At 42.5% G+C, this 27200-nt stretch overlaps 1 protein-coding gene across 1 annotated transcript in view; it reads left to right on the top strand.

Moving 5' to 3' along the window:
* The first annotated feature begins 242 nt into the window (after positions 1 to 242).
* Positions 243 to 27200, top strand: part of LOC136881360 (myrosinase 1) — a 46872-nt gene continuing 19914 nt past the window's right edge. The window contains exons 1-6 of the mRNA XM_067154147.2: positions 243 to 588; positions 9165 to 9298; positions 9385 to 9519; positions 16488 to 16610; positions 17668 to 17851; positions 25775 to 25869. Coding sequence (XP_067010248.2) covers positions 303 to 588; positions 9165 to 9298; positions 9385 to 9519; positions 16488 to 16610; positions 17668 to 17851; positions 25775 to 25869 — 957 coding nt within the window. The 5' untranslated portion in view covers positions 243 to 302. The remainder of the gene's footprint in view (positions 589 to 9164; positions 9299 to 9384; positions 9520 to 16487; positions 16611 to 17667; positions 17852 to 25774; positions 25870 to 27200) is intronic.

The raw sequence follows: 27200 nt of genomic DNA, 5'->3' as shown, positions 1-27200 counted from the left end.
GTAAATTACTATAAACCGGCAATCAAAGTAAATCTCTCTTCAATAGAGGAGTATGCATTTCTACCGCAAAAACTCAGACCACCAGGGCCACATGTAGAGCTATGAAACTAGTCCGATTACAATGCGTGAACGCGATTATCAAGGCCGGTAAGGAGCTAGCTAGAGCGACGCATCAAGTTGGCCTTGGTTGTTAAGATTTTAGTAGCCACATCGGCCAGCAGGCAGCGCATAATCACATCAATTCAAGGCGTGATCCGTTCGCATGAGTGTTTCCATGGAAACCGACGAGAGTACGTAGTAGCATGGTGCTGTCTGACTACCGTATAAGACGTGTAACAACATTTCCTTTTTATCGCATAAGGACATGGTTTAGTGTGTCCGGTTCGAGCGTGCATCACCAGCATCACAGCCAGAAATCAAGGAACACGCTCAGCTTAGTAATGACAGGCTTCGTAGCTTTGCTACTCCTCGCTGTACTAGCGCTCGGGGTGGCCAGAACCAGTAACTCTACCAACCGCTTCCCAGAAGGCTTCCTGTTCGGTGCTGCTAGCGCTGCGTATCAAGTGGAGGGCGCTTGGGACGAAGACGGTAAGTTAACAGACTAATGCTATATTGTATTGCCATTGCAGTCAACTCGGTGCGAAATTATCTATTTCGTGCGTACATTACTTTCATTTTGTGGAATGGGAAAAATTGACATTTTGAATATCCTATTTTAAGTTCGACAAGACACGAAATACTTGCTTTGTCCTCTTATTCGTTGCAAGTTGCAACTGTTATGTTCTAATGATTGTGAACGGCTAAGCTTGCCATCTCTCAACAATGAATATAAAGAATCAAGCAACGGAGGGACATTTCAGGCATAAACGACATTTCCAGTTCAGGTAGCTGTGCTCCTGAGATTGAGAGAAGTATAGCCATGGCCAACAAATGTTATGACTAATTTGTTCCATTTATGGAAAAATCGCTCTATCCCGTCACCCCTGAAAATGAGTGTAGTATGCAGTCTGGTACATTCACTTTTCCTCTATGGAGCTGAGACGTGTACCTTTCGTGCTACAGGCCTGACGACAATCTATTTTTTGAAATGTGGTGCTGGCAAAGAATGTTTCGCATACCTTGGACAGCATTTCGCACCAATGATTCCATTATAAACCAGCTCAATTTCAGAATCAGGTTATCATCAATATGTCAATAACATTTATTTATTTATTTATTTATTTATTTATTTATTTATTTATTTATTTATTTATTTATTTATTTATTTATTTATTTATTTATTTATTTATTTATTTATTTATTTTCAAAGATCGCTCGTATTGGGACAGTACGTTAAAGAACTGGCACAGCTACAATATCAAAGACAAATTGAATTATTGATAATACAGAGCTCATAAAAATTTATAACCATTTAAATTTAAAATAGAACATTTTTCAAGGATGCAATTGTGTGTTTATGTACAGAACCAAATAGCTCGAAATAAAACCTGATAATGACTTAATCTAAACAGACTCTAAATCCAAGAGCATTAAATTTTGTCAATGACTGTTTCTTAATATTTCTTTTGTAATAATTGAAATTCTGACAAGCTTTTATTGAGTCTGTAATGAAAATTATGCTATTATAGCCCTATACAATACACCATTAGTCCCATACTTCACTGTATTCATTCTAGGGATATGTAAGTTTCCAAATTGCAGTGCTGCATGATCATGAATAGATGAATTACTAATAAATATGATTTCGATTTTTACAATTTTTGAGCACACTATGCGACGTGGGAATGAAAGCATAGAAAAACTGATCATTCTTGGAAATGTTCCCGGCAAGAGAGATCGTGGGCGATTTCCCATTCGATGGTTGAACATTACCGAGAGTCACCTTTGGTGTGCAGTACGTTTGACCGAGGACCGCAAGAAACGAAGACAATCGGAAATCACGATCCTCAGAAGTGAGGGAACGATAAGACAGTGAGAGAGATATATTGTTAGGTTCCAAACAGTTATTACAGTATAGGACTGTACAGCACATCTATATAATCAATCAATCAATCAATCAATCAATCAATCAATAAATAAATAAATAAATAAATAAATAAATAAATCACTACTGATCTGCATTTAGGGCAGTCGCCCAGGTGGCAGATTCCCTATTTGTTGTTTTCCTAGCCTTTTCTCAAATGATTGCAAAGAAATTGGTAATTTATTGAACATCTCCCTTGGTAAGGTATTCCAATCCCTAACTCCCCTTCCTACAAACGAATATTTGCCCCTATTTGTCCTCTTGAATTCCAACTTTATCTTCATATTGTGATCTTTCCTACTTTTAAAGACACCACTCAAACTTATTTGTCTACTGATGTCCTCCCACGCCATCTCTCCACTGAAAGCTCGAAACATACCACTTAGTCGAGAAGCTCGTCTCCTTTCTCTCAATCAATCAACAAACTTTGCAACATTTTTGTAACGTTACTCTTTTGTCGGAAATCACCCAGAACAAAACGAGCTGCTTTTCTTTGGGTTTTTTCCAGTTCTTGAATAAAGTAATCCTGGTGAGGGTCCCATACACTGGAACCATACTCTAGTTGGGGTCTTACCAGAGACGTATATGCCTTCTTTGCATCCTTACTACAACCCCTAAATACCCTCATAAGCATGTGCAGAGATGTGTACCCCTTATTTACAACCGTAATAATGTGTTCTCCCCAATTGTTGTTGTCTACCCCCTTAGTCCTGTGTCTTAATGCATGGTTGGTGATGAGATGATATTAATGTATAGGCCTATGGCATGTTTTACGGCCGGATATCCTTCCTGACACCAACCCTGGTTGAGGAGCTAAAGAAGATCAAATTAATGATGGTGAACAAAAATGGGTAAGGAGGTGGAAGGAATCGGCATTGGCCTACGAATAAGAACTGCCCGGCCTTCGCCTGAAAGTGAAAATGGGAAGCCACAGAGAACCATTCGAAGGGTTTCAGCCCACTTACCTCCCGAATGCAGAGCTCGGCTCCGTAGCCGCAGCACGTTATAACTCGCGGCCTCTCCGCTCCGTTTACATCTGCATTGTATCAATTAGGTTTTGTAGCGATGGGAGTTTTATATAGCATCAGGTTATAATGCAAACGGCTATTTAATATCTCCTTGCTCGAACCTCTGTGGGTGGGGGCTGTAGAATAACACCCACAGTATCCCCTGCCTGTCAAAAGAGGCGACTAAAAGGGCCCCAGGAGCTCTCAACTTGGGAGCGTGGGTTGGCGACAAAGGAGCCCTGAGCTGAGTGCTGACATTGCTTCACCTTACTTGTGCCAGGCTTCTCAATTTCCGACCTCCCTTGGTCGACTCTTGTTCTTTTTCGACCCCGACGGTATTGGTTGCAAGGCCTAGGGAGTCTGTTATTTTTACGCCCTTCGTGGCCCTTGTCTTCCTTTAGCCGATATCTTCATTTTTCAAAGTGTCGAATCCCTTCCTTTTTTTCTCTGATTAGTGTTATATAGAGGATGGTTGCCTGGTTGTACTTCCTCTTAAAACTATAATCACCACCATCACCACCACCACTCCTCTTGCCCGCACGATGGTAATGCTCTGAGATTTGCATTGATACCGGGGAACGGAAGTAGGTACACTATATCCCCTGCTAGTCGTATTTATGCAATACGTCCTATACAGCCATACAGCGGGTAAGAGGATACTCGATTGCATTCCAACTTGTTAATCTACTGCATGAAATTCCTACTCCTAAGAGAACACATTAATACTTGTAAAATATCGCAATATAAAGTTTAAAACATCTGCTTTCATCACTGATTGTCAACAGTTTGTTCCTTTTGCTGTATAGATTTATTTTCTTTCCTTCCTTCCTTCCTTCCTTCCTTCCTTCCTTCCTTCCTTCCTTCCTTCTTTCTTTCTTTCTTTCTTTCTTTCTTTCTTTCTTAACCAGTTTGCTATCCATCGTTGGTTTTTCCCTCGGACTCAGCGAGGAATCCACTCTTTACCGTCTCAAGGGCACTGTCCTGAAGTGTGAGGCTTTGGATCGGAGGGATACAACTGGAGAGGAGGACCAGTACCTCGCCCAGGCTGCCTCACCTGCTATGCTGAAAAGGGGCCTTCTGGGGGATGGGAAGACCTGAAGAGATAGACAAAGGAGAGAGAAGGAAGCGGCCGTGGCCTTACGTTAGGTACCGTACCATCCCGGCATTTGCCTGGAGAAGTGGAAAACCACTTCGAGGATGGCTGAGGTGGGAATAGAATCCCCCTCTACTCAGTTGACCTCCCGACCTGAGTGGACCCCGTTCCAGTCCTCGTACCACTTTTCAAATTTCGTCGGCAAAGCCGGGGATCAAACCCAGGCCTCAAGGGGTGGCAGCTAATCACACTAACCACTACACCACACAGGTGGACATAGATTACTTTTCTACTATATTTAATATCATCTTCATATTATTCTAAAATCTTCTCTGTGTCGAGTTGCCACCTTCTTCATAATTAAGCAAACAAAAAAGCGAAGTCATCTCCGTACAGGCCATGAAGGCCCTTGGAGGGGTGGAAGGTAAATGCTTCCACTATTCGTAACCTCGGCACGTGATGGGGTGTAGCTCTATGCCCGGATGCCTTTTCCCCCAGGAATTAACCTGATACTCAATTTTTGGTGTAGGCTGAGTGAACCTCAGGGCCATGTGCATCTCAGGAGTGGAAATCTCGTTTCTTAAATTTTACGACTTCCTGACGGGGATTCGAACCCAAGTCCTTCCGGGTGAACCGAGCACACTGTTACCGCCTCAGCCAGGCAGCCCCTTCTTCATAATTAGACCTTACCATACTTGCAGAAAAGCCATGTATTGCGAAACAAGTCCATCTTACGTGCATAACACTATACTCAACCACCTGCTACAAGTTCTCCCATCTAAATGAAAGATTGTAAAGGTAAGGGCTGATGGTTAGATGCAACCTTCTTCAAATACGTTTCACCGCTGTACTCACACATAAAAAAATGGTGAAGTCAAATCAAATTACTTCAATCCACAAAGAGCCTAATATTCACTTTCGACCATGTCCACTTCCTGCTTCATCTTCGCCTTTAAAATATTCTCTGTTTGAGAGGTTTTTTAATTTTTTCAGTTTGAATTTCAATGTGTTCATGAGCAAGGCTAACTTTAAGGGACTGTATACATTTATATGCATGTGATAAAATTAAGCATATGCGAGGAATCAATAAGATACAAGAATTTAAGGACTGAAACATTCTTCTTTAAGATTTTTGTTAATAGAAAAGAACACCAGATAACTAGGTGTTGTTGGCGTATAATATAACATTTTAAAAAGTCGAACACCGCTTTTCTATTTGGTAGAATGTTTAAACTGGTGAGTAGACCAGAGTTGTAAAACTCTCTGTTTCGGAGATGGCTGGGTAATAATAAGAGGCCGCCGACTGCTACATTATACACAGAGTTGCTACTGTATATGACAATATTATTATTAACCCTTTTAAGAGACAAATGTAAAAAATAACACTCATGCCCTGATACGTAGTTGTATAGGTTACTCAAAAAGGTCACGTTTACTGTAACCAATAACAAATCAAAATGCATGTTCACGATAGCTGAGGCCATACTATTGCCTTTAAATACAGATCGAATGTTAATACTTGTCCGACTTCATGGCTGAATGGTCAGCGTTGAGGCCTTCAATTCAGAGAGTCCCGGGTTCGATTAACGGCCGGGTCGGGGATTTAAATCAAGTCTCATTAATGCTTCTGGCTCGAGGACTGGGTGTTTGTGTTTGCCCCAATACTTTTCTGTTCATATCCAGACAACACTCTACCAACCACCACAGAACCGCGCTATAGTGATAACGTCCCTCTACATAGAGTTGGCGCCGGGGCCAAAACAGGGCCAAGTTCACATATGCGACATAGTTAGCATCCAAGCGCGACTTCACGGGTGGGGAGAAGTGGCAGATACAATGCTAAAATCCAACTTGTAATCAAGAATGGGGTCAAATGTAAGAGAGGGCCGTAAGCGCTAATTCCGCCATTTATAAGGGCATAAATAAATAAATAAATAAATAAATAAATAAATAAATAAAATAATTAAACGTTGATTTGGTTTTCTTTCTTCGAAACCATCGAAGTCTATGAAAACGCAAGCGATGCACCATAAGGCAGATGTAATTACTTTCAAAAAAGTGATTCTATAGCGTAGGGGACGTCAACTTAGTCGAGCTTACGTGAGACTAATCTACATCGTTTCAAAATCAATACCTGTTTGGAAATTCTCTCTAATGTCCTTTAATTTTCGAGATTTTGACGTTTCAGTTTTGAAACACCAGTTATAAACCATCACATAAGACAGCACTCAGATAAACGTTTTCATAGCATAGTGATTAAAGGCGCTGTCTTCGTAAAGTATTGTGCACGTGTTCGGGGCACCAAAGAAACTTCCTGTTTTCCCCACTCTCGCTCCTCTATATTTCTTTAAAATATCTTTCATCATAGCTTTTAACTTATTAATTGTGCCGAGCTGAGTGGCTCGGACTTTTAAGGCCCTGGCTACCTGAACCCAGCCTGGAAGGTTTCATCCTGGCTCAGTCCGGTTGTATTGGAAAGTGCTCAAATACGTCATCCCCGTGTTGATAGACTTACCGGCACGTAAAAGAACCCCTACGGGACAACATTTCTGCATCTCGGCGTCTTCGAAAACCGAAAAACTATTTAGTGGGACGTACAACTAATAACTAAGGTTCGGGCGTTATGAAAGAGTCATATTTCATTCCTATCGTCATTTTACCAGGAATAGCTGTTAATGATGGGTTCCTGACCCCGTTTAAAGCAATTTTATGCTGTATATAAATGCGTATTTTAGCCATTTTCATTGCTTTTATTATATTTTGCTGATTTTAGTTATATAAGGTCATATTTTATTATATTTTGCTGATTTTAGTGATATAAGATCATATTTTATTGTATTTTGAGCATTTTTGTTTAAATCGGGGTGTCGTTTTTAACAAGGTATATTTTATCTGCGTCGAATTTCAAACACAGAATTTAAAAATACTACACTGTAGTAGATTATTTTTTTGCTAGTTGTTTCACGTCGCACCGACACAGATACGTCTTATGGCGACGATGTGACAGTAAAGGGCTAGGAGTGGGAAGGAAGCGGCCGTGGCCTTAGATAGGTACAGCCCCAGCATTTGCCTGGTGTGAAAATGGGGAAACCACGGAATGTATTTTTCTTTCTTTTTGAAAACGATAGGTATCAGGTTTAGAAGACATGCTTCCCAGAAAGAGATGCTGTACGAATGTACGCCGTCAGATACCAAAAAGAATGCTAGTACTTCATTTTTGTATATTTTTATTTAGGAAAACAGACTGAGAACTGCACCTCAGGGCTGTGATACTACATGAGTGTATAAAGTTTTAATTTACCTATTGTAGCTCTGTCAGTTTGCATTATTAAATGTGTCTGCTGTGTTATCGCGTATCACTTATTGACACGGATAATGTTAGTAATACTTGTCACATATCCCTAAAATGCTTAAGTTATATTTTACCTTTTTCAAGTCATTGTGATCTAGTTGTTAGGGCATATTTTGTACTTCTTTAGATCATGAACTTCCGAGCCATTATTATTATTATTATTATTATTATTATTATTATTATTATTATTATTATTATTATTATGTTCGATTTTGAGCTATGGACAACGGAGTAGTAACAACTATGGTATCATGGATCAGCTTTTCCCTCCCCATGGCTTTGATCTTCTGCCAATATAGCTTCATTCGTTGGCTTATCTGCTTCCTTCCTTCTTCTGAAAAAATCACTTTTGAAAGATGTATTTCCTCCTTCTTCTCGGAAGCCTCTTAAGTCTGAAACTAATTGTCTCCATATCAGCATATATCTCCATAAACCACCTAGGAACATTTTTTTTCCCTTCGAAATGTGTAACTAGTTTTCGAGTCAGCCTTGGATTGATTCATACGTAGGAAATGTCCATAAATTTGCATTCGTCTCCTCTTCATCGACTCTATAATTTCCTCAGTCTCTTTGTTATGTCTTAAACTTCGTTGTCTACCAACATATGTAGGTCCCAGAATCTTGCTTAGGATCTTCCTTTCCTTCTTCTCCAGTTTCTCTAGCGTATCCTCTGCTTGTTAAATCCAAGGTCTCAGCAAAGTATAGTACTTCTGGTTTGATCACGATTTTTTTTTTTTTACAAGTTGCTTTCCGTCGCACCGACACAGAGAGGTCTTATGGCGACGATGGGACAGGAAAGGGCTAGGAGTGGGAGGGAAGCGGCCGTGGCCTTAGTTAAGGTACAGCCCCAGCATTTGCCTGGTTTGAAAATGGGAAACCACGGAAAATCATTTTCAAGGCTGCTGACAGTGGATTTCGAACCCACTACCTCCCGAATACTGGATACGGGCCACACTTAAGCGAGTGCAGCTATCGAGCTCGGTCATTATTAACTTATTAAGTGTATGTTATTTCTGACACGATAAGTCCCATAATAATGTATATCAATGCTGTATCACATACCACTCTAAAAAAGCCATGTTCGACAGTTATTTACCTTAAAAGGCTCTTGACAAGTTGAAATCGTGAAATTTTCAATTTTAGTTTTTGTTTATTCGTAATCTAGAGAATTTCATCTTTCCTATGTTAATACATATAATAATAATAATGCTATTTGCTTTACGTCCCACTAACTACTTTTTCGGTCTTCGGAGACGCCGAGGTGCCGGAATTTAGTCCCACAGGAGTTATTTTACGTAAATCTACCGACACGAGGCTGACGTATTTGAGCACCTTCAAATACCACCGGACTGAGCCAGGATCGAACCTGCCAAGTTGGGGTCAGAAGTCCAGCGTCTCAACCGTCTGAGCCACTCAGCCCGGCGTTAATACATATAGAGTACATTGTTGCCTTGAAAGCGGCTCATTTATTTATTTAAACAAAACACATGTATAAGTGCAGCAGCAGGTAGTTGAACATTTCAGGGAGTAAAAATAATTTGGAAATTAAAAAGAGAGTAGGCCTACTCGATGTATTGATTTTCTACCAATGCAGATCAGCCTTACGGAAACTCGACATTATAGGATTCCCTTGTCAGTAAAATTTTACCACACGCCACTGCTACCCTGTGTTGTTTTATATTTCTTTAGGTAAAGGGGAGAGCATTTGGGACCGTATGCTACACGATCATCCTGACTACGTCAAGGACAGACAGAACGGTGACGTGGCAGACGACTCGTACCACAAATACAAGGAAGACGTAAGGGTACTCAAAGAGCTAGGGGTAAGATAACAATTCTTTCAACTCTATTTTCTTTAAAATACCAACCGTTGTAACATAGTTTACTGCAACACTTTCTGTTGTTACAGGTGGATTTCTACCGCTTCTCCATATCCTGGCCCCGTGTTCTACCGACAGGGGAAGCGAACAATGTCAATCCTACAGCAATTCAGTATTACAACAACCTGATCTACGAGTTGTTGGACAATGGAATCCAACCAATGGTGAGTGAAGTTTGCTGCTGCCCGAGACCAAACTCAGTGTGTTTTCTAAGTAATAGAGATCCATCACTCCCGCAAGCGCCATTCCATTTCAGGTCTAACAAAAATTGCAAAAAGTTAACTTGGATTTTTAAATTACTGAAATTTTCAAACAGACGTAAAAACGCTTGAAAAGCAATATAATGTTAAAATATTTAATCGCGCTCACGAAAAATAGTAGTAAATTTACATTCTAAAATGTTTTCTCGTGACTTTCGTGGCCCATATTCTCTTATCCATAGAAAATGTAATGAAGTTTCATATTCGTATTATAATATAGGCCTTTTAGCTCTCCTCTTTGCGATGATCGTTAAGTCGTCTATAAGGTCTGATACCGTGGTTAGGCGGTTCGATTCCCATTGGGGCCGTGCGGTTAGATACGCGCGTCTGTGAGCTTGCATCCTGGAGATAGTGGGTTCGAATCCCACTGTCGGCAGCCCTGAAGATGGTTTTCCTTGGTTTCCCATTTTCACACCAGGCAAATGCTGGGGCTGTACCTTAATTAAGGCCACAGCCGCTTCCTTCCAACTCCTAGGCCTCGTCTATCCCATCGTCGCCATAAGACCTATCTGTGTCGGTGCGACGTAAAAGCCACTAGGAAAAAAAAATATATACATATATTCCCATTGGACGAAAAACCTTTCACAAATTGGCCGGCAGGTTAGGAGAGGTGGTTATATACAATTTATAATCACTAGACTGCCTGAGAAAAGCCTGGATTCAATTCCAAAGCTCTGCGCAGTTTTCATATGGACTGACGGCATATGCCGCTTTTGATGGTGATTCGTCCGTCGAATGGAGACGTAATTGAGCCGAACCCTCGGTGATATTCGACAGGAGTGGTCTATGTGCCGGAACCGGGTTTCACTCTCCCTTTTCTCACTATCATACATCACGCCATTCATTTCATCTCATGTCCGGCTCCATGGCTAATTGGCTATTTTGCTGGCCTTTGGTGACAGGGGTCCCGGGTTCGATTCCCGGCAGGGTCGGGAATTTTAACCATCATTGGTTAATTTCGCTGGCACGGGGCCTGAGTGTATGTGTCGTCATCATCATCATTTCATCCTCATCACGACGCGCGGGTCACCTGCGGGAGTCAACTCAAAAGACCTGCACCTGGCGAGCCGAATATGTCCCTCGGACACTCCCGGCACTAAAAGCCATTCGCCATTTCATTTCATTTCACCTCATCTCATTAACTTCTCCGGTGAGGTTGGCGTAAGGAAGTGTATCCGGTCGTTAAAATTCGCTACGAAGTTTAATCTCACTTCATTGCCGCTCTCATAGAGAAACGAAATACAGGCTGTCTATATTGAATGGCTGCTAGAAGTGACCGGTGAGTACGAGGCGAAGTGAAAGGTGAAACGTGTCCGTCATGATTAGGAAGAATCGCCGTTCCAAGTAATGACTGCCAGCCGAAGACCTGCTATGAGGACAAGAGAAATTTGTAAATACCCAATAAGTAGTTGAGTACGATTATTCATAGTAGAGTATAACTTAGTGTGTGTACTAAGTGCGTCACCAATGAATTAAATTAGTTCATTACATCATCATCATCATCATCTGTTTACCCTTCAGGGTCGGTTTTTCCCTCGGACTCAGCGAGGGATCCCACCTCTACCGCCTCAAGGGCAGTGTCCTGGAGCTTCAGACTCTTGGTCGGGGGATACAACTGGGGAGAATGACCAGTACCTCGCCCAGGCGGCCTCACCTACTATGCTGAACAGGGGCCTTGTGGAGGGATGGGAAGAACGGAAGGGATAGGCAAGGAAGAGGGAAGGAGGCGGCCGTGGCCTTAAGTTAGGTACCATCCCGGCATTCGCCTGGAGGAGAAGTGGGAAACCACGGAAAACCACTTCCAGGATGGCTGAGGTGGGAATCGAACCCACCTCTACTCAGTTGACCTCCCGAGGCTGAGTGGACCCCGTTCCAGCCCTCGTACCACTTTTCAAATTTCGTGGCAGAGCCGGGAATCGAACCCGGGCCTCCGGGGGTGGCAGCTAATCACACTAACCACTACACCACAGAGGCGGACTCATTACAACAGTCCGTATTTTATTCGTAACAGTGTGCTTCCAGAACATATTAATAAATAACTAAATTCTTAAGACAGCAATTATTGTATTCTGCATAGTTTTATCTTTACGTAAATGGATGGCTTATCTTTATTATTTGCTTCATAATATTGTGGCGGGTTCCACTGTTTTGAACGGAAGGCCGTTGGAGGAGCGATCTAGCTTGCTCCCAGTCACGTGTGACGTCCCAGTAGCGTGCATCTGCTGCAACCAGTCATACGCGAGACTGATGCCCTTGGCCACAATTCTGTGACATCATTTCGGGCCTTCCTGGTAGCATCAGAAATGAATCGAAGTTATGACCAGAGCAGTCGATTTCCAACAGAGATCCAGGAGCTTTTCCTCGTCGGAAGTATCTGGAAGGGCTGGCCTCCCTATAAAAGACAAGCCGGATGAGATTTGGACGGTTCAGTTGAGGTCAGTCAGGAAGCGACTGAGAGCTAGGGATGGGCGCGACTGAAGCCTGGAATCGAGAGCGTCGACTCCATCGACTCCGAACACCGGTCTCGGTTCGCATGAAGCCTCGCGACTCCAAGTTAAATTGATGCGCATTGCGGGGCCGCACGCTCGCTTCGCATGAAGCCTCGCGACTCCAAGCGAACTTGACTCTCATTGCGGGGCCGCTTGCGTGTCGTGGCGCGGAAAATAACATGAAATATCATACATGTTGCTGCTCATTTGCCCATTGGGTGTTTGAAGAGTATTGTAGAGTGAAGTACGATATCGTTAACCAAGACGACGAGCGTAATGATGTAGTTGAAATAAAATTAAACGTGTCATGTCAGAAGGTATCGGCAAAGCAGACCACGGACATTTTATTTCACTTCTTTATTTGTCGTGATTAGGAAATTAATAAACAGACATCGATGGTAAATAATTATGAATTGCACATGTACGATGAAAACAAATCTAATATGGGTAAATCCTCTAACATAATTCGAACATACACTACATCATTCAAAGCCTCCGTGGCTCAGGCGGCAGCGCCTCGGCCTCTCACCGCTTGGTTCAGTGGTTCAAATCCCGGTCACTCCACGTGAGATTTGTTTTTCTCCCGGTACTCCGGTTTTCCCTGTCATCTTTCATTCTAGCAACACTCTCCAACATCATTTCATTTTATCTGTCAGTCATTCATCATTGCCCCAGAGGAGTGCGACAGGCCTCGGCAACCGGTACAATTCCTATCCTCGCCGCAGGATGGGGGCTTCATTCATTCCATTCCTGACCCGGCCACTGACTGGAAAACAGGTTGTAGGTTATCATTATAATTCATGGACCACGTTAAGTCTTGTTGCATTATTATTATTATTATTAGTAGTAGTAGTAGTAGTAGTAGTAGTAGTACTGTAGTAGTAGTAGCAGTAGTAGTATACACAAAAGCCCCTTTTCGCGACAGCCCTGGTAGGCCTTGGCCTACCAAGTGACCTCTGCCCAGCTCGAAGGCCAGTAGATTACGAGGTGACGTGTGTTCAGCACGACGAATCCTCTCGACCGTTATTCTTGGCTTTCTAGACCCGGTCTCTACCTCAACGTGATCACGAAACCTGATATACAGGTAAAAATTCCTGACCTGGCCGGAATCGATACCGGGGCCTCCCTAGACTGCGGAGGCGGCTATTATGGCGCACAATGTTTGGTAAAAAATTTGTTGTAAAATCATACTCTAAGCATTCGCTTCTTTTTTTTCTGTTTTATGCCCCAGGCCAGGGGTATTAATCGTTTACAATTAAATAATCTAACCCAGCCGAGAATCGAACCCGGGACCGCCGGGTGTCAGTCGCACGCGTTGCACCCTATACTGCGTAACTGAACTCGGTGAAGTCAATATTGGCGATGGTGTAAAAGTATACTGTCAGATTATTATTACCACTACAATTAGCGTCGTCATTATCATCATCGTCGCCAAAATAGACCTACAACATTAACACTAACGATGATAAAATCTCGAAACAATATTTAATGTTTGCTGGCTAAATAATCATCTTGTATTCATCGTATCACGTGTTTCCAAGGGAGGAACGTGGAACTATAATTCCGAGCAGTTCCGACAATAGTTGATAGATAGCGTTACTGCATCATTCGAGTCGACACTGGAGTCGAGAGTGTCGGTTCCAGAGGTAGCAGTGTCGACTCTTCGCGACTCCGTTCGCAGCCCATCCCTACTAGGAGTGCGGCACTGCCAACGATCGTGATGGTTCAGTTCAGTTAGTGACAGCGCTGTGGAGTGTGTGCTTCGGAGCACCAGAGTGCTGCATGTGAACCGATGCAACATTGCAGTTTGAGCGAAGAGGGGTAACAGATAAAAGAAGATTGCCGTGTGTGTGTGTGTGTGTGTGTGTGTGTGTGTGTGAACTCTATAGCACGTACATGCGTGTTGCGCGTGTGCAGACTGTGACTGTGTGGCCAGTATAGTGTACAGTGGGTGTATATGTCAACTGTGTAGTATAACCGTTTTATCTCGTTAGTATCAGAGTGAAATACTAGTGTGACTGAGCATTGAAGACAGTGAGAAAGAGCTAGTGTAGCTGTGTTCCTATATAGCAGGTAAAAAATGAGTGTTAGTTCATCAATCTTAGAGTAAGCGCTACCAGTCGTGCATTTATTTATCTACCACCGGACCATCATGTTAGAATATTTTCGGAAAGAGCTAAGTGTCCAAAAACAGTACTTTATTCAACATTTAATACAAGAATAGTTGAAAAGAGGAATCTGCATAGAAATGAACGTCTTCTATCACTTCATTTTTCTAAGATATTACTTCAAAATTGCCCGGTCTCTTGGATAAAGGGTCAGCATAGTCGCCTTCGGTTCAGAAGGTCCTGTGTTCGATTCCAACCGGATCATTATATGGTCATTTCCCCTGGCTCGGGGACTGGGTGTCTTTATTGTCCGTAACATTCCTGTAAATCACACGCCACACACAACACTACCACTGTCAGTCACATTCAATCGTTTTTGCGATGTGGCCTCTTTAAGTCCGAAGCAAAGTAGGTTTTCATGAGGTCTCTCCATCTGGGACGGTATTGGGCAGTGTTCTGCCAATTGATCCCAGTAATCTGCCGGGTGTCTTTATCCCTTTCGTCTCAGATAATCTTTCGAACTACACTCAAGCAAAAGCTTGGTCCACCTACCATCAGTTCTCCAAACAACATGGGCTGCCCACTGCCTTTTAAGGATAGCCACCCTTTCTGAAATGTCACTGAGCTGATGTAATCTATTTTCTTCCTGTCTTTCTTTGCGAAGCCTAGCATAAACCGTTCCATAGCTCTTTGGGCTGTTTAGTGATTTTGCTCAACAAACCCGCTCAATGTCCAGGTTTCACAACCGTAAGTCAGTACAGGGAGAACACTCTGGTCAAAGACTATCTTCTTTAAGTGGGTTGGCATGATGAATTTGAATATTGAAGAATTTCTCCCGTAAGTTTGCATCCTAGTTCGATACGTCGGAACATTTCCGGTCTTAAGCCCCCTTTAATGTTTACAAGCTGGCCAAGATAGACATATACAGTGACTTGTTGTAATGTAGAGTTTCTCCCGTGTAGCTTTCCTGTTGGGGCCCATTTGTTGAGCATTACTTTGGTTTTAGAAAGGTTCATGGATAGTCCCACTTTGTGAGAGGCTGAGACAAGATCTTTTTTTTTTTTTTTTTGCTAGGTGCTTTACGTCGCACCGACACAGATAGGTCTTATGGCGACGATGGGATAGGAAAGGCCTAGGAGTTGGAAGGAAGCGGCCGTGGCCTTAATTAAGGTACAGCCCCAGCATTTGCCTGGTGTGTAAATGGGAAACCAAGGAAAACCATTTTCAGGGCTGCCGATAGTGGAATTCGAACCTACTATCTCCCGGATGCAAGCTCACAGGCGCGCGCCTCTAAGCACACGGCCAACTCGCCCGGTACAAGATCTTTTATTAGAGTTTGTAGTTCATCGATGTCGTTGTAATTTCATCTGCAAACCTTAAATTTTTCAAACTTTTCCCATTGGTTTTGATTCCTGTACCTCTCCAGTTGATTTCTGACATGGCCATTTCTAATGCTGCTGAGAACAACTTGATAGATATGGGGTCGCCTTGCTTTACACCTCTTTGAGTGGGAAATTCCGTGGTTGGTACACTGACGTTCACAAAGGCTGAAGAGGTTTCGTAAATATGCTGGAGTACTCTTATGTAGGCAGTACCGACGCCGTGTTCGGCTAAGGCTTGCATAACAGCAGCGTGGCTCACCGATTCAAAAGCCTTTTCAAAGTCCACAAAGGATAGATAGAGCAGCATTTGATATTCATTACTTCTGCTGATAACTTCACGAAGGGTGGGTATGTGGTAGTTTGTTCCAAAACCTCGGTGGAAACCTGCTTGTTCAATTAGCTGGGCAAAATCAAGCGTTGAACTTAGTCAGTACCTTGGTGAAAACCTTGCATACGACAGAGAGCAAGCTAACAGAATGATAGTTTCTCATGTCATGTATGTTCCCTTTTTTGTGCAGGAGAATTATCATTGCTCTATTCCAAGACGGAGGGATGAACACTATATTCCACTACAAAAACATGTAGTTCCCATAAACGGTGGCTGCTCCCACCCTCGTTAGAGGATCTGCCTTACAGGCTAGGAATAGCTACATGAAATTATTATTACTTCAAAATTAAAAAACATACTTTTCGCTATTTCATTTCACATGGAACGCCCCGAATTTAAACGATGACCGAAAAAGCAGCTACACGTGGCTATTTCCGGCAATGACTCACAGTCAATATACGGAAATAAATACCACGAGACTATATCCTATGTAAGTTGCTGATGATGATGGTCACTTTGTTACTTTCATAATGAAGAATCAAGAATATCCTTGGCGTATTTGCAGGTCACGATGTATCATTGGGATCTCCCTCAGTGGCTCCAGGATCTCGGAGGATGGACCAACCCCATCATAGCTGACTACTTTGAAGATTACGCCAGAGTCCTGTACGAGAACTTTGGTGATCGGGTGAGTGACTTCAACAATTATTGTAGGTTATAAAAACAAGTGCTGGTTGGTTCACCATACCTCGAAAATTAAGTGAAATACATCTGTAGTGATAGAAAGGAGTGATTCAATATCTCTCGTCATTAAAGAATGACACAACTACACGCTACATTTCATATTCTGCTCATAAGTACAGCGCGTTCTGTCGGTAATATTGACACCCCCACCCCCACCTCTCTATCTGAATCAGTGGTAGAGTGTCGAACTCTGGATCCAAAAACACGCCTACAAACCGGGTAAGGGATTTATTCACTTTTACATTGTTGTCTCTCGTTAATCACTGAATCCTAATGCTGAAGAGGTGTCTGGTGAAGAGAATTCATACTTAGGAAACTGCACTCTGTAACCACCAATCTAATAGCTTTGTTATGTACCGGTGATGTTCTCAAGATTCTGCCCAGTTCATCATACACACTCAGTGCATCCATCTACTTCTATAGACCCAAAAGGCTGTTCTCCTGTATACCTTGCAAATTATGAGGAAATTTCTAGGCATTAACAGGGATGTCCCACAAAATTTTATAGCTTGACCTTTCAATGATCGCCTCTGCCTTTTACTTCCAATAGCTAGAGGATAATTGAAGAAGTTTACACTGGAGGACACATTTTCTGGTGGATGAATTTTTTTATTTGTTCGTGTCGATGTTTGTAAGTGGAATTCGCTAAATGTGGACAGCAGTGTTACGAATGGTTTCTGTTGACCAGTAGCAGCGACGGCGATTTTCTTATGAAATGGTTGAATCCTTCAAGATATTTTCTGGTGGCTGCAAGTGGCTATAGCGTGACGTGTGACACATATTGGTACTAGTCTAAGTATGTAGCTCATCCAGTTCATGGAGGTACTTCCCATGAAGAGCTTTCTGTGTACATTTCGTGAGGCTGGGTTTATTTGTGATTGGGTTTAATACGAGTGATTGAGTGGTGTATCAAATCTGCTCTTTGGAGACAATGAAGACAGTGATTCCGTGTCTGTTGAACATGCCTTTACGCAGGATGTATTCTCGGTTTCTGATTCTAGGTTAAATGGTGGTTCACTCTAAATGAACCATTGTCTTGCATAAATGGCTACGCATCTTCGGGAGAGGACGCACCGTCAATCGATAAGCCAGGTGTAGGAGACTATTTAGCAGCTCACCACATGCTCATCGCCCACGCTAGAGCGTACCACCTCTACAACGACCACTACCGCTCTACCCAGCACGGTAAGTATTACCTTCAGCTTTGCAGATGTGTGAAATTGTTCTTTTTCTGGAACATCTCCCTTTGTTCCTGTTCCATAAAATACAATGTTCCAAATAACAGTTCCAAAATAACTATCGAGGTTTAGGACCTGCGGGAATTAAGAAACTTTCAACAGATCTCGTGTATGCTAATCATGCTAAAATAAGAATAAACTATGTTTCTGCTTTTTACGCTAAATGAAAACTGCATATGAAAGTGATTGCATTTAAAATAAGGGCTGAGAACCAGAGTGGCCCAAATCCACCGACCGTCGAATTTGAGTTAATGCCATCTAGTGGTTCATTTCTGACTCAGATATTTTCTCTTCAACTGGGCTACCTCCACGTCTTCCCATTTATGTGCTACAGGGTTAAAAAATATCAACCACTGTTGTGGGCCAAGTCCTCATGACCAATCCCTCGCTTTCTCTCAGTCGAGTGATCATGCGTAGTATCAAGGCGGACATCGGCAATGATGAGAACGTAAACAGTGATACAAATTCGAAGAAAATAAATAGCGTTTATTTTTACAACAGGAGGTTTTGGGTGTATAATGTAGGAATACATAACTGTGGGAATGATAAAGGGTACATTTATATGTGAAGTGAAGATACAGCACAAAAGGGCCCAACAGAAGTAGGTCAGCACAACAGCGAGCTCTCAAAAAACTTTGTGATTCGTAAGGAAACAGTACATGAGAAGAAGGTTCAGTGGCTTAAATTTAGATGGTTTCGTTTCCATTTTAATAAACCTCTTAACATTAAGTTCAGTTACACACTCAAAGAAATGGAAGAATGGGAAATATTTGATATTTCACCTTCTCCTATGGGCAGGCCATCTGTAAAGGTAACAACTTCAGTACCTTCACCATGGGAATTGAGTCCTGCTTACACAGCGCTCATTAAGCTGGCACAAGCTAAATATGATAATTTAAGTTACGTCGCTAATTCCTATCTACAAAATGTCACTGTAAAATTTGTCACAAATGGAACATAATATTTGCTTTTACTTAAATGAAGTGAAAAATCTGCGGTAAATTAAGAAATACCGCCGTTATTAGAGAAATATGGATACATATTGAAGGCCTGTACACAGGACTCCTTTATGTCGTATTCCGCTGCTGGTGCCGTCTTTAGTTAATTTCTTGAGGTTCAGGGCTAGCACCGAAGAATGGGAGTGTTATGTCTGTGGATTCTTATTATCTTTGTCCATATGACTAGAGCGGCCAGTTCAAACAGCAGAATGGAGGTCAACAGCATTCACGATGTTATTTCGTTCTTCAATGAGGCAAATGACCATGTTATAGTGATGTGGCTGGAACTCTACGGAAAAACAACTAAGGACGCATTCAACAACTTGGTGCTGCACATTACAGAGAAATATCGTAAGTACCGCAAAAATGATATTTGTTGAAAGAAAAATAGCATGATCCTGGTCCAATAAATCACTAGTCCACAGAGTTCTTCTTATGTACATTGGCCATAGCTTTTTGTCGCCTATTAAATCTTGCATATCGCGATACAATTCAGGAAATGATGTCATTGACAACTGAAGCAATGAAACGAAAGCAAAGAACTTCAGTGAACACAGACATCACACACGAAATTGTTGAAAGTGTAAGACAAACAAAACACATACGTGTGTTACTGTGAGCGTAGCACCAAAAGTTCTTGTAAAGTAAGTAAAGTAGATATACACAATATTCTTCAAAAATATAATATTTCTTAATTTACCGCAGACTTTAGACTTCAACTGTGTAAAATCAATTATTATGTTCCATTTGTGATAAATTCTACAGTGATATTTCGTAGATAGGAATGCGCGACGTACCCGATAATTTAACTGCCATGCTTCCATTCATTCCACAGTTATCATAAGTAATTTTAAGGATTTGTGTTATTGTGATGTAGCTACGGTAAAGTAAATTACCTTACTGTGCCATGTGGAGTTGGCCTACTGGCGTATTTTTAAAATTCATACTTTCGTTCAGAGCCAAATTGGGCCAAATCCACTCCAGTGGAAAATGATGGTATTTACTTACTTTTCATTTCTATTAAAAGCCCAGATACCCTTTGTATTTTGTTTTGTAGCGATTATTGGATTTATTAACTATAATACGGTATGCAAAGGTTGCAGTCTCTGTAATCTATTTCTGTGAATTATGACAGTGACTAAACTTTAACCTTATTTTTATCCATTTTAGAAATATAGCACTTGGCCCACTAAAGTTCTCAGCACTTCCTTTGGTTCATCTTTTAACACCTCTGATTTACAAATTACAGTAGACAGCACAACATAAAAAGCCGTAAACTGCGGTAAAAGATAAAACACTAGTAGCTGATGCACGTAGCTTAACGCAGCAGGAATTAAAATGAACAAAGAGTAAGAATTATGTGTCAGAAAACTAGCACTCACGTTCTTCTGGAGTCGGAACAATCCGCCAGCAATTGGGGCGTGCGTGGTTCTTAAACACCTAGACGAAGCGAAGCGAAAACAAGTTATTTCACTCCCTTTCCTCAGACCCGGAGGGACGGACCATCAACTCAACTAAGGAGTTCTTCGGCCGTGTAAAGGAAAGAATTAGTGAAAAAGAGAAAATGTAGGGGGTGTGTGTTGTACACACCAGAGGGGAAAATAGTTAATGAATCTGGCGTAAAGGCACCGTCACAAGAAGCCGGGACCCAGGGGAGACCCACGAAGCATCCCGCGTAGGCAAACCCACGCAAACACCGGGGGAAGAGGGGACAGTTGATTTATTTAATACCGATGTATCTCGGGCGCGCGTTACAGAAAGTGACAGTATTTACAGAGAATTACATAAATTACATAAATTGTGCCGGGAGAAAGTTGGAGTAAGGAGGAGGGTAGGATTGTGAGAGAAGGTAGTAAAGGGTCGTGGTAATGTTGGTAATAGAAGTGGCTAGTAGACGAAGGAGGTCTAGAGTCGGGAAGGGCGATATGGGGAAGTTCGGTTGTGGAGCGGGTAGGGGGACAGCTTGCGGGGATGGGGTGGGTGGCGGGGCGGGCAGCGGGCTACGAGAAGGGGTAAGAGGCGTGGAGCGGTCGGGGCGGGGTGGGGAGCGAGAGGGCTCCTCTCGATAAGTCCGCCCGCGAAAACGGATCCGGTGGTGAGTAGATAGTCTACGTCGGCTGCAGAGGAGAGCTGGATGCGCACCATGAAGGTTGGGCCGTTGGCGTTGAAGATACGAAACGCCCGACGGGCGGGGACGCCTGCCAGTTGTAGATCCTCCAGGATGTCCCGATCGGCGATGGCGGGGTCAATGCCACGGATGACACAGCTCGGAGATGGAGACTGCTGGTGAGTTGGCGTTGCTGTGGTTGCTTCGGCGCGGGAGATTTGCTGAGCTGTAATGGTGGCATCCGTGTAGGTGACAGGAGGCGGGTGTGGACTGGATAGTGTGGTAGAGAGGGTGATGGTGGGAGTAGACATGATAGGAGTGAGGTGGCTAGTTGTTGTATGAAGAAGAGAAGTAGACGGGGTAGTATGGGCAGAAGTGGTGATGGTAGTGGTAGTGGTAGTAGTAGTGATGAGAGTGGTCGTTATGACGGACGGGGGCGCTGGAGACGGTGGGGATGTGTGAGGGTGACGGACATGAACAGTGGAAATAGGATGAGGATGGTGGCGCCGCGCCTCGATGAGTTCCTCCGGAGTAGAGACCACTTCATGAAGCCTGCCGTTGATGGTTGCGCCGTTGGAGATCAGGGCTGCTGGGGCGTGTGAATGGAGGAAGAAGGTCAGAACCTCCGTCGAAAGTTGACCAGTGAAGTCGTCCCGGAGCCGCAGGACATCGTAGATGGGGTAACCAGCCTGGCCGATTTCACGACGAATAAACAGGTCGGGGAGAGTGGTGTCCACATCCTGAATAAGACAGGTGTAAAACATCGTGGAGTGGGGAAGGCGACAGCCAACTAGGCGTCTGCCCGTTTAATTATTCCTGGGCCGACTGAGTATGCGCAGAGAAGAGGTCCACCCAGCCGAAAAAAGTGTGGACACGTGAGAGTGAAGACCTAGACCAATCCACCTGGAGTTCAGGCAATTCGGAACACTGTTATATCAGAACAGAATGTTGCGGGTACTGTTCATTTAAAGAACAGTTCCGAGTCCGGAGCAGTTCTAAAATAACTGTTGTGTTATTTTCACCCCGCCTCTAACCCAATCGCATCATTTGACGACCCTAGCTCGTCATCGTTTTTCGTGGCATATTAACCAAATTACGAGCTCTGCTCGCGGCGATGCACAGCTGTACATCAATCCATGTAGTTCAGTCACTAACCCACAGATGCCACTTGTATGCATTCTGAGCTGAAGTTTACACATGTGGCTTCGGTTTTTTTCCCTTTCACCAGGTTCTCACACACTTCCGTAACAAGAGATAAGAGAATCTTATTATTTCGCTCTTGTCAGTTGCCATCGTGGCGTCAAGCAGATGTGCTGGTGTTGATGAAGAAGGAATACGGAAGCTAATAGATAGTGTTTCAGAGAGTGATATTGAAGGCAGTGATGTTTGTGACGACGAAATAGACCCTGAAGTCCTTAGTTTGAGTACTAGCGATGCGTATAATAGTTCTGATGACACGGAAAGTGACGGTGTGCCGAGTCTTTCGAAACGAGCTCGTACCTCGGCACAGACTGAAACTGGACAAAAAGTGACAACAAACCTGTTGTACATAAGTTTAGTGAATGCAGTGGGGTTAGTGAAAACTTATTGAAAAAGTTTGATACGCAGCCACTATCTAAACTCTCAATTTTTTGTGAATACATGAACCCTTTGTTTGACAAAATATCTGTCGAGACAAATTCATATGCAGCAAACCAGTTGAACAATCCAGACAGAAAAAAAGTTGAAAGATGATGACGAATGGTTTGAGAGTACACCCGACGAAATTAGGGCATATTTTGCGTTAGTTATATTAATGTCACCAGTGCAAATGTCAAGAATACAGTTATACTGGAGTAAAAACAGGTGTATAAACACTCCTATTTTTCCTGAAACCATGAGCAGGAGAAGATTTACTATAATTTCACGATTTTTACATTTTGTTGGCGAACAAGTCGATAGTAGTGACAAAGTAAGAAAGATTAGGCCTATAATACCGGTACAACATTTCTTCTCCAAATGTTCAGAATTATATTTACCTTCACAAGACATTGCTCTAGATGAAAGTCTAATGAAATTCAGAGGCCGCCTTTCATATGTCCAGTGTAATAGGTATAAACGTTCTAGGTTTGGAATAAAAATTTACAAAATTTGTGAATCAAGTTCTGGCTACTGTCTGTCTTTCAAAATTTATGTAGGTGACAATGTAACGGATCCAAGTCTGCCAGCATATACAAACGTTGTGCTCAACATGTGTGAACCCTTGTTAGACCGAGGGCATACATTGTTTTTAGATAACTGGTATTCTTCCCCAGATTTATTCAAAAGGCTACATGACAAGCAGATGAATGTAATTGGAACTGTTAGACGAAACTAAAACGTGGAGAGTATGAGACGTGGGCTGCCAACAGTATGTTGTGTGTGAAGTGGAAGATAAAAAGGATGTTTGCTTTCTCACCACTAAACACAAATCAGCTGACATGACAGGGACAGGCAAACTCAGACGAAAGAGAGGACAAACCCGTAGGGAAGAAGTGATAAAGCCTAAGTGTGGCCTTGAATACCAGGAGGGGATGGGTGGTAATGACCTTCAGCATCAGGTTACAGCTCTGTTCCCCGTCATGCGACGCACAGTGAAAGGGTAGAGGAAAATATTCTTTTACCTCCTAGATATGTGTATTTTCAATTCCTTCACTGTGTATCACAAGATCGCTGCTAACAGAAAGACGAGCTACACGGACTTCAGAACTAGCATTGCACAGCAGCTACTAGAGACTGTTCAGTTGCCGGAGTACTCGGTTCGAGGTCGACCTTCAGCGAGCACCCCAAACCAGATTACAAGCTAAATCATGCGCCCACTTTCCCATGCGTATTCCCCCTACGGAGAAGAAATCAAAAGTCACAAGAAGGTGTGTTGTGTGCTACAGCCGGGGTAAAAGAAGTGAAAGTTGCTGGCAGTGCAAAAAGTGTGGCGTAGCTCTTCACTTAGAAGAATGTTTTGAGGTGTACCACACCCAGCAGACGTACTAAAATAGCGGCATTGGTAAGTTTATTACTTCGTTATCATGCATGCAAATTTTCAGAAAGGAATATTTACTGGTTGCTTTTGTATGATTTTCTAAATAATAGTGTGATGACGACGGTCGTAGAGCAGTATTTAAATGTGGTTTCTTAGTGAACTCCTATGGTATTTAAATGTGAGGCGAATACGGCGCTTCTGTGAGGTTTGTACATTTCGCATTACCCAGTCAAGCAGCTAAGAGTCATACAGCAAATTTTAGGCCACGTACATTATTTTCTACATAAGGAGCAGCGACCAGATGCAAGCTGTTCCAGCAGAAGTGTACAAAATTAAACGGGAAATTGGGGAAACTGTACTGAATTTTTTGAGATACAGAATATGGGCTACGTGAAAACAGCTTAAGGAGATATGGGCTTAAACATGTCTACCACTATTACTTTTATGAACAATTTATAGCTTATTTATTTATTTATTTATTTATTTATTTATTTATTTATTTATTTATTTATTTATTTATTTATTTATTTATTTATTTATTTATTTATTTGTATCAATAATTTGTTTAAAATTTAAAAATAAAATTAAGCTCATTTCTACAGCATCTGGCAGAATTCGTTGTTCACTACCGCAAAAAGGACTCGGAGTACAAATTTACAAAGAGTATACACCAGCAAACTCTTGGGTGCGAGATCATACCGGACTGTCTTGTAACGAGTGGAGAGAGGCTATAAAGATGGCTGCTAATTTTTCTGCGGTGCGCTCGGTGCCAGGCAGATCCCTGGACAACAACCTCTGTCGGCATTGCCACGGAGAGAAAGAAACTCTTGGTCATGTCCTGGGATTCTGCAGACGCAGGGAGCTCCTAAGAAACACGCGGCACCACCAGATCTGATCCTTCATTGCCGAAGAACTGAGAAAGAATGGATTCAGTGTACATGAGGAGGTACATGGACTGCCCAGAAATGGTAGTTCGCAGAGAATTGACATCATAGCCTTTAAAGACAACAGCTCTCAAGGATTCATATTAGATCCGACTGTCAGGTTCGAGCACCATAGCAGTCAGCCAGAGGAGGTTAATCTAGAAAATATTAACAAATACAAACACACTATCCCTTACTACAAATCTAAATACCACCTTCATAAAATTGAAATAACAGGGATAATGGCTGGAGCTCACGGGACCATACCTCGTCACTTCGTCGCCACATGGAAACGCTTCCAACTCCCAATGGAGCTCATTCCCGAAATCGCGACCCTCGTTCTCCGAGCCTCCATCAAGATCCTGAGACCACCTCTACAGCTAATTTTGAATTGTCTTTAATTAATAGATATGTACATAAAATTGATATGTTTTACCTTGTTCTTAGCGGCAGCCTGTAAATACAGGAGGTCTTTCAAAAATAAATGGAAATTATATATGAGGGATTTTACACTTATGAGATTTTTGCTGTTTTAATTATTTTCATTTTCCGGCGAAATGGTCACGAGATTCACCGACTATATTCGGATAATTATATTCTAAGTGCCCTTACTCTAAGGTTGATGAAAATATATTTATATCCACATTTAATTTAATAATGTATATTACTAAACCAGAAAATGTTCGGTCTCATTAGGTCATATCAATTTATGTATGCAGGCATATTTTCACTAGCAGCTTCAGAACAAGTTAGTTGCACATTCAGTGTGTTTTTTTGAAATCAGACCACATTGAAAATCCCTCATTTATAGTATGCATGGCTTCATCAGTCAACTTTTTTACAGGAAAGGTGTCCATTGTCCTGAACAACGAGTGGGATGAACCTAAAACGAATTCCACTGATGATGTCGCTGCTGCTGAACGCGCACGTCAGTTCAATGTAAGTACGCCCTCTCTGTGTTATGAACTCAAATGGAGAGTGATAGTGGAATTGTTATAGTGAGGAGTATTTACTGAATGATTTCGACACTAGCTTCTCATCCAGGAGTTCGTATTACAGATCCCACTCAAAGCAAGTGAAAATTCGCATCCCAGTCATTCGCATTCCAAGTAAATCTTCAGATCTTGTGACTTCATATTAAGTCAGACAAGACTTCCTTTACTGTTTGGAATTATTGCCAGTTATTATGGACAAGGAATATCCAGTGCTTACGTAATGCTGATCACCAACTTATTTCTCGTGCTGCTAGAATCATTTCGGATTCAATTAGGAACATCGAATTACGAATGAGTGATTTGAATCATTTCGCCGGACTCCGGGATAGAACGTCAGCTACAAAACCATTAAACACTCTTGGTTTTGGAATATACAGTATATCATCAGTAGGAAGTATACGATTCAGTAATCATTCACTCCCTCACCCACTTTCTTGGCGCAGGGCACTTGTCTGTATCAGTTAAGCTCGGAGTTTCAGCGTCACACTTCGGTTTGTAGAAGACGCTCGGATGATGAGAAACCCCAACCCTTGCGGCGCTCTTCAATCGTATCTTTGTTGAGGATTCCTTACCTGAAGTCTGGCAGACCAGTACTACCATCTCATTGAAAGGGTGAAGGAGATATCGGCGAATGTTACAATTGTCGCCCAATCCGCTTGCTCAGCCACACAATGAGGATCTTTCAGCGTATAAAACCAGTACAGATTCGTTAAGGTGGTGGTGGTGGTGATTATTGTTTTAAGAGGAAGTACAACTAGGCAACCATCCTCTATATAACACTAATCAGAGGGAAAAATCGAAGGGATCCGACTCTTCGACAAATGAAGATATCGGTCAAAGAAAGACAAGGGCCACGAAGGGCGTGAAAATGAAAGACTCCCTAGCCCTCGCAAACCTAATAGCGTCGGGGTCGGAAAAGACCAAGAGTTGACCAAGGAAGGTCGGATAGGATAGATGAAAGTTAGGAGCCTGGCACAAGTAAGTGGAAGCAATGCCAGGACTCAGCTAAGATCCCCGTGGTCGCCAACCCACGCTCCAAAGTTCAGAGCCCCTGGAGCCCCTTTTAGTCACCTCTTACGACAGGCAGGGGATACCGTGGGTGTTATTCTACCGCCCCCACCCACAGGGGGATTCGTTAAGGGGCTCAGCGTAATTGATGAAATCCATGCCCCCCCCCCCGGCTATTTGTTGAGAAACCCAGGGAAAGGAGACCACCTCTACTCCTGACATTCTTAATATCGAGAAAGCATTTGACAGAGTACCGCATGAGATTAT

Source organism: Anabrus simplex, chromosome 1 (genome assembly GCF_040414725.1).
Source record: "Anabrus simplex isolate iqAnaSimp1 chromosome 1, ASM4041472v1, whole genome shotgun sequence".
In the NCBI taxonomy this organism is placed as follows: domain Eukaryota; kingdom Metazoa; phylum Arthropoda; class Insecta; order Orthoptera; family Tettigoniidae; genus Anabrus; species Anabrus simplex.
The sequence above is the reverse complement of the archived record's forward strand: the minus strand, read 5'-3'. Positions and strand labels throughout refer to the sequence as shown.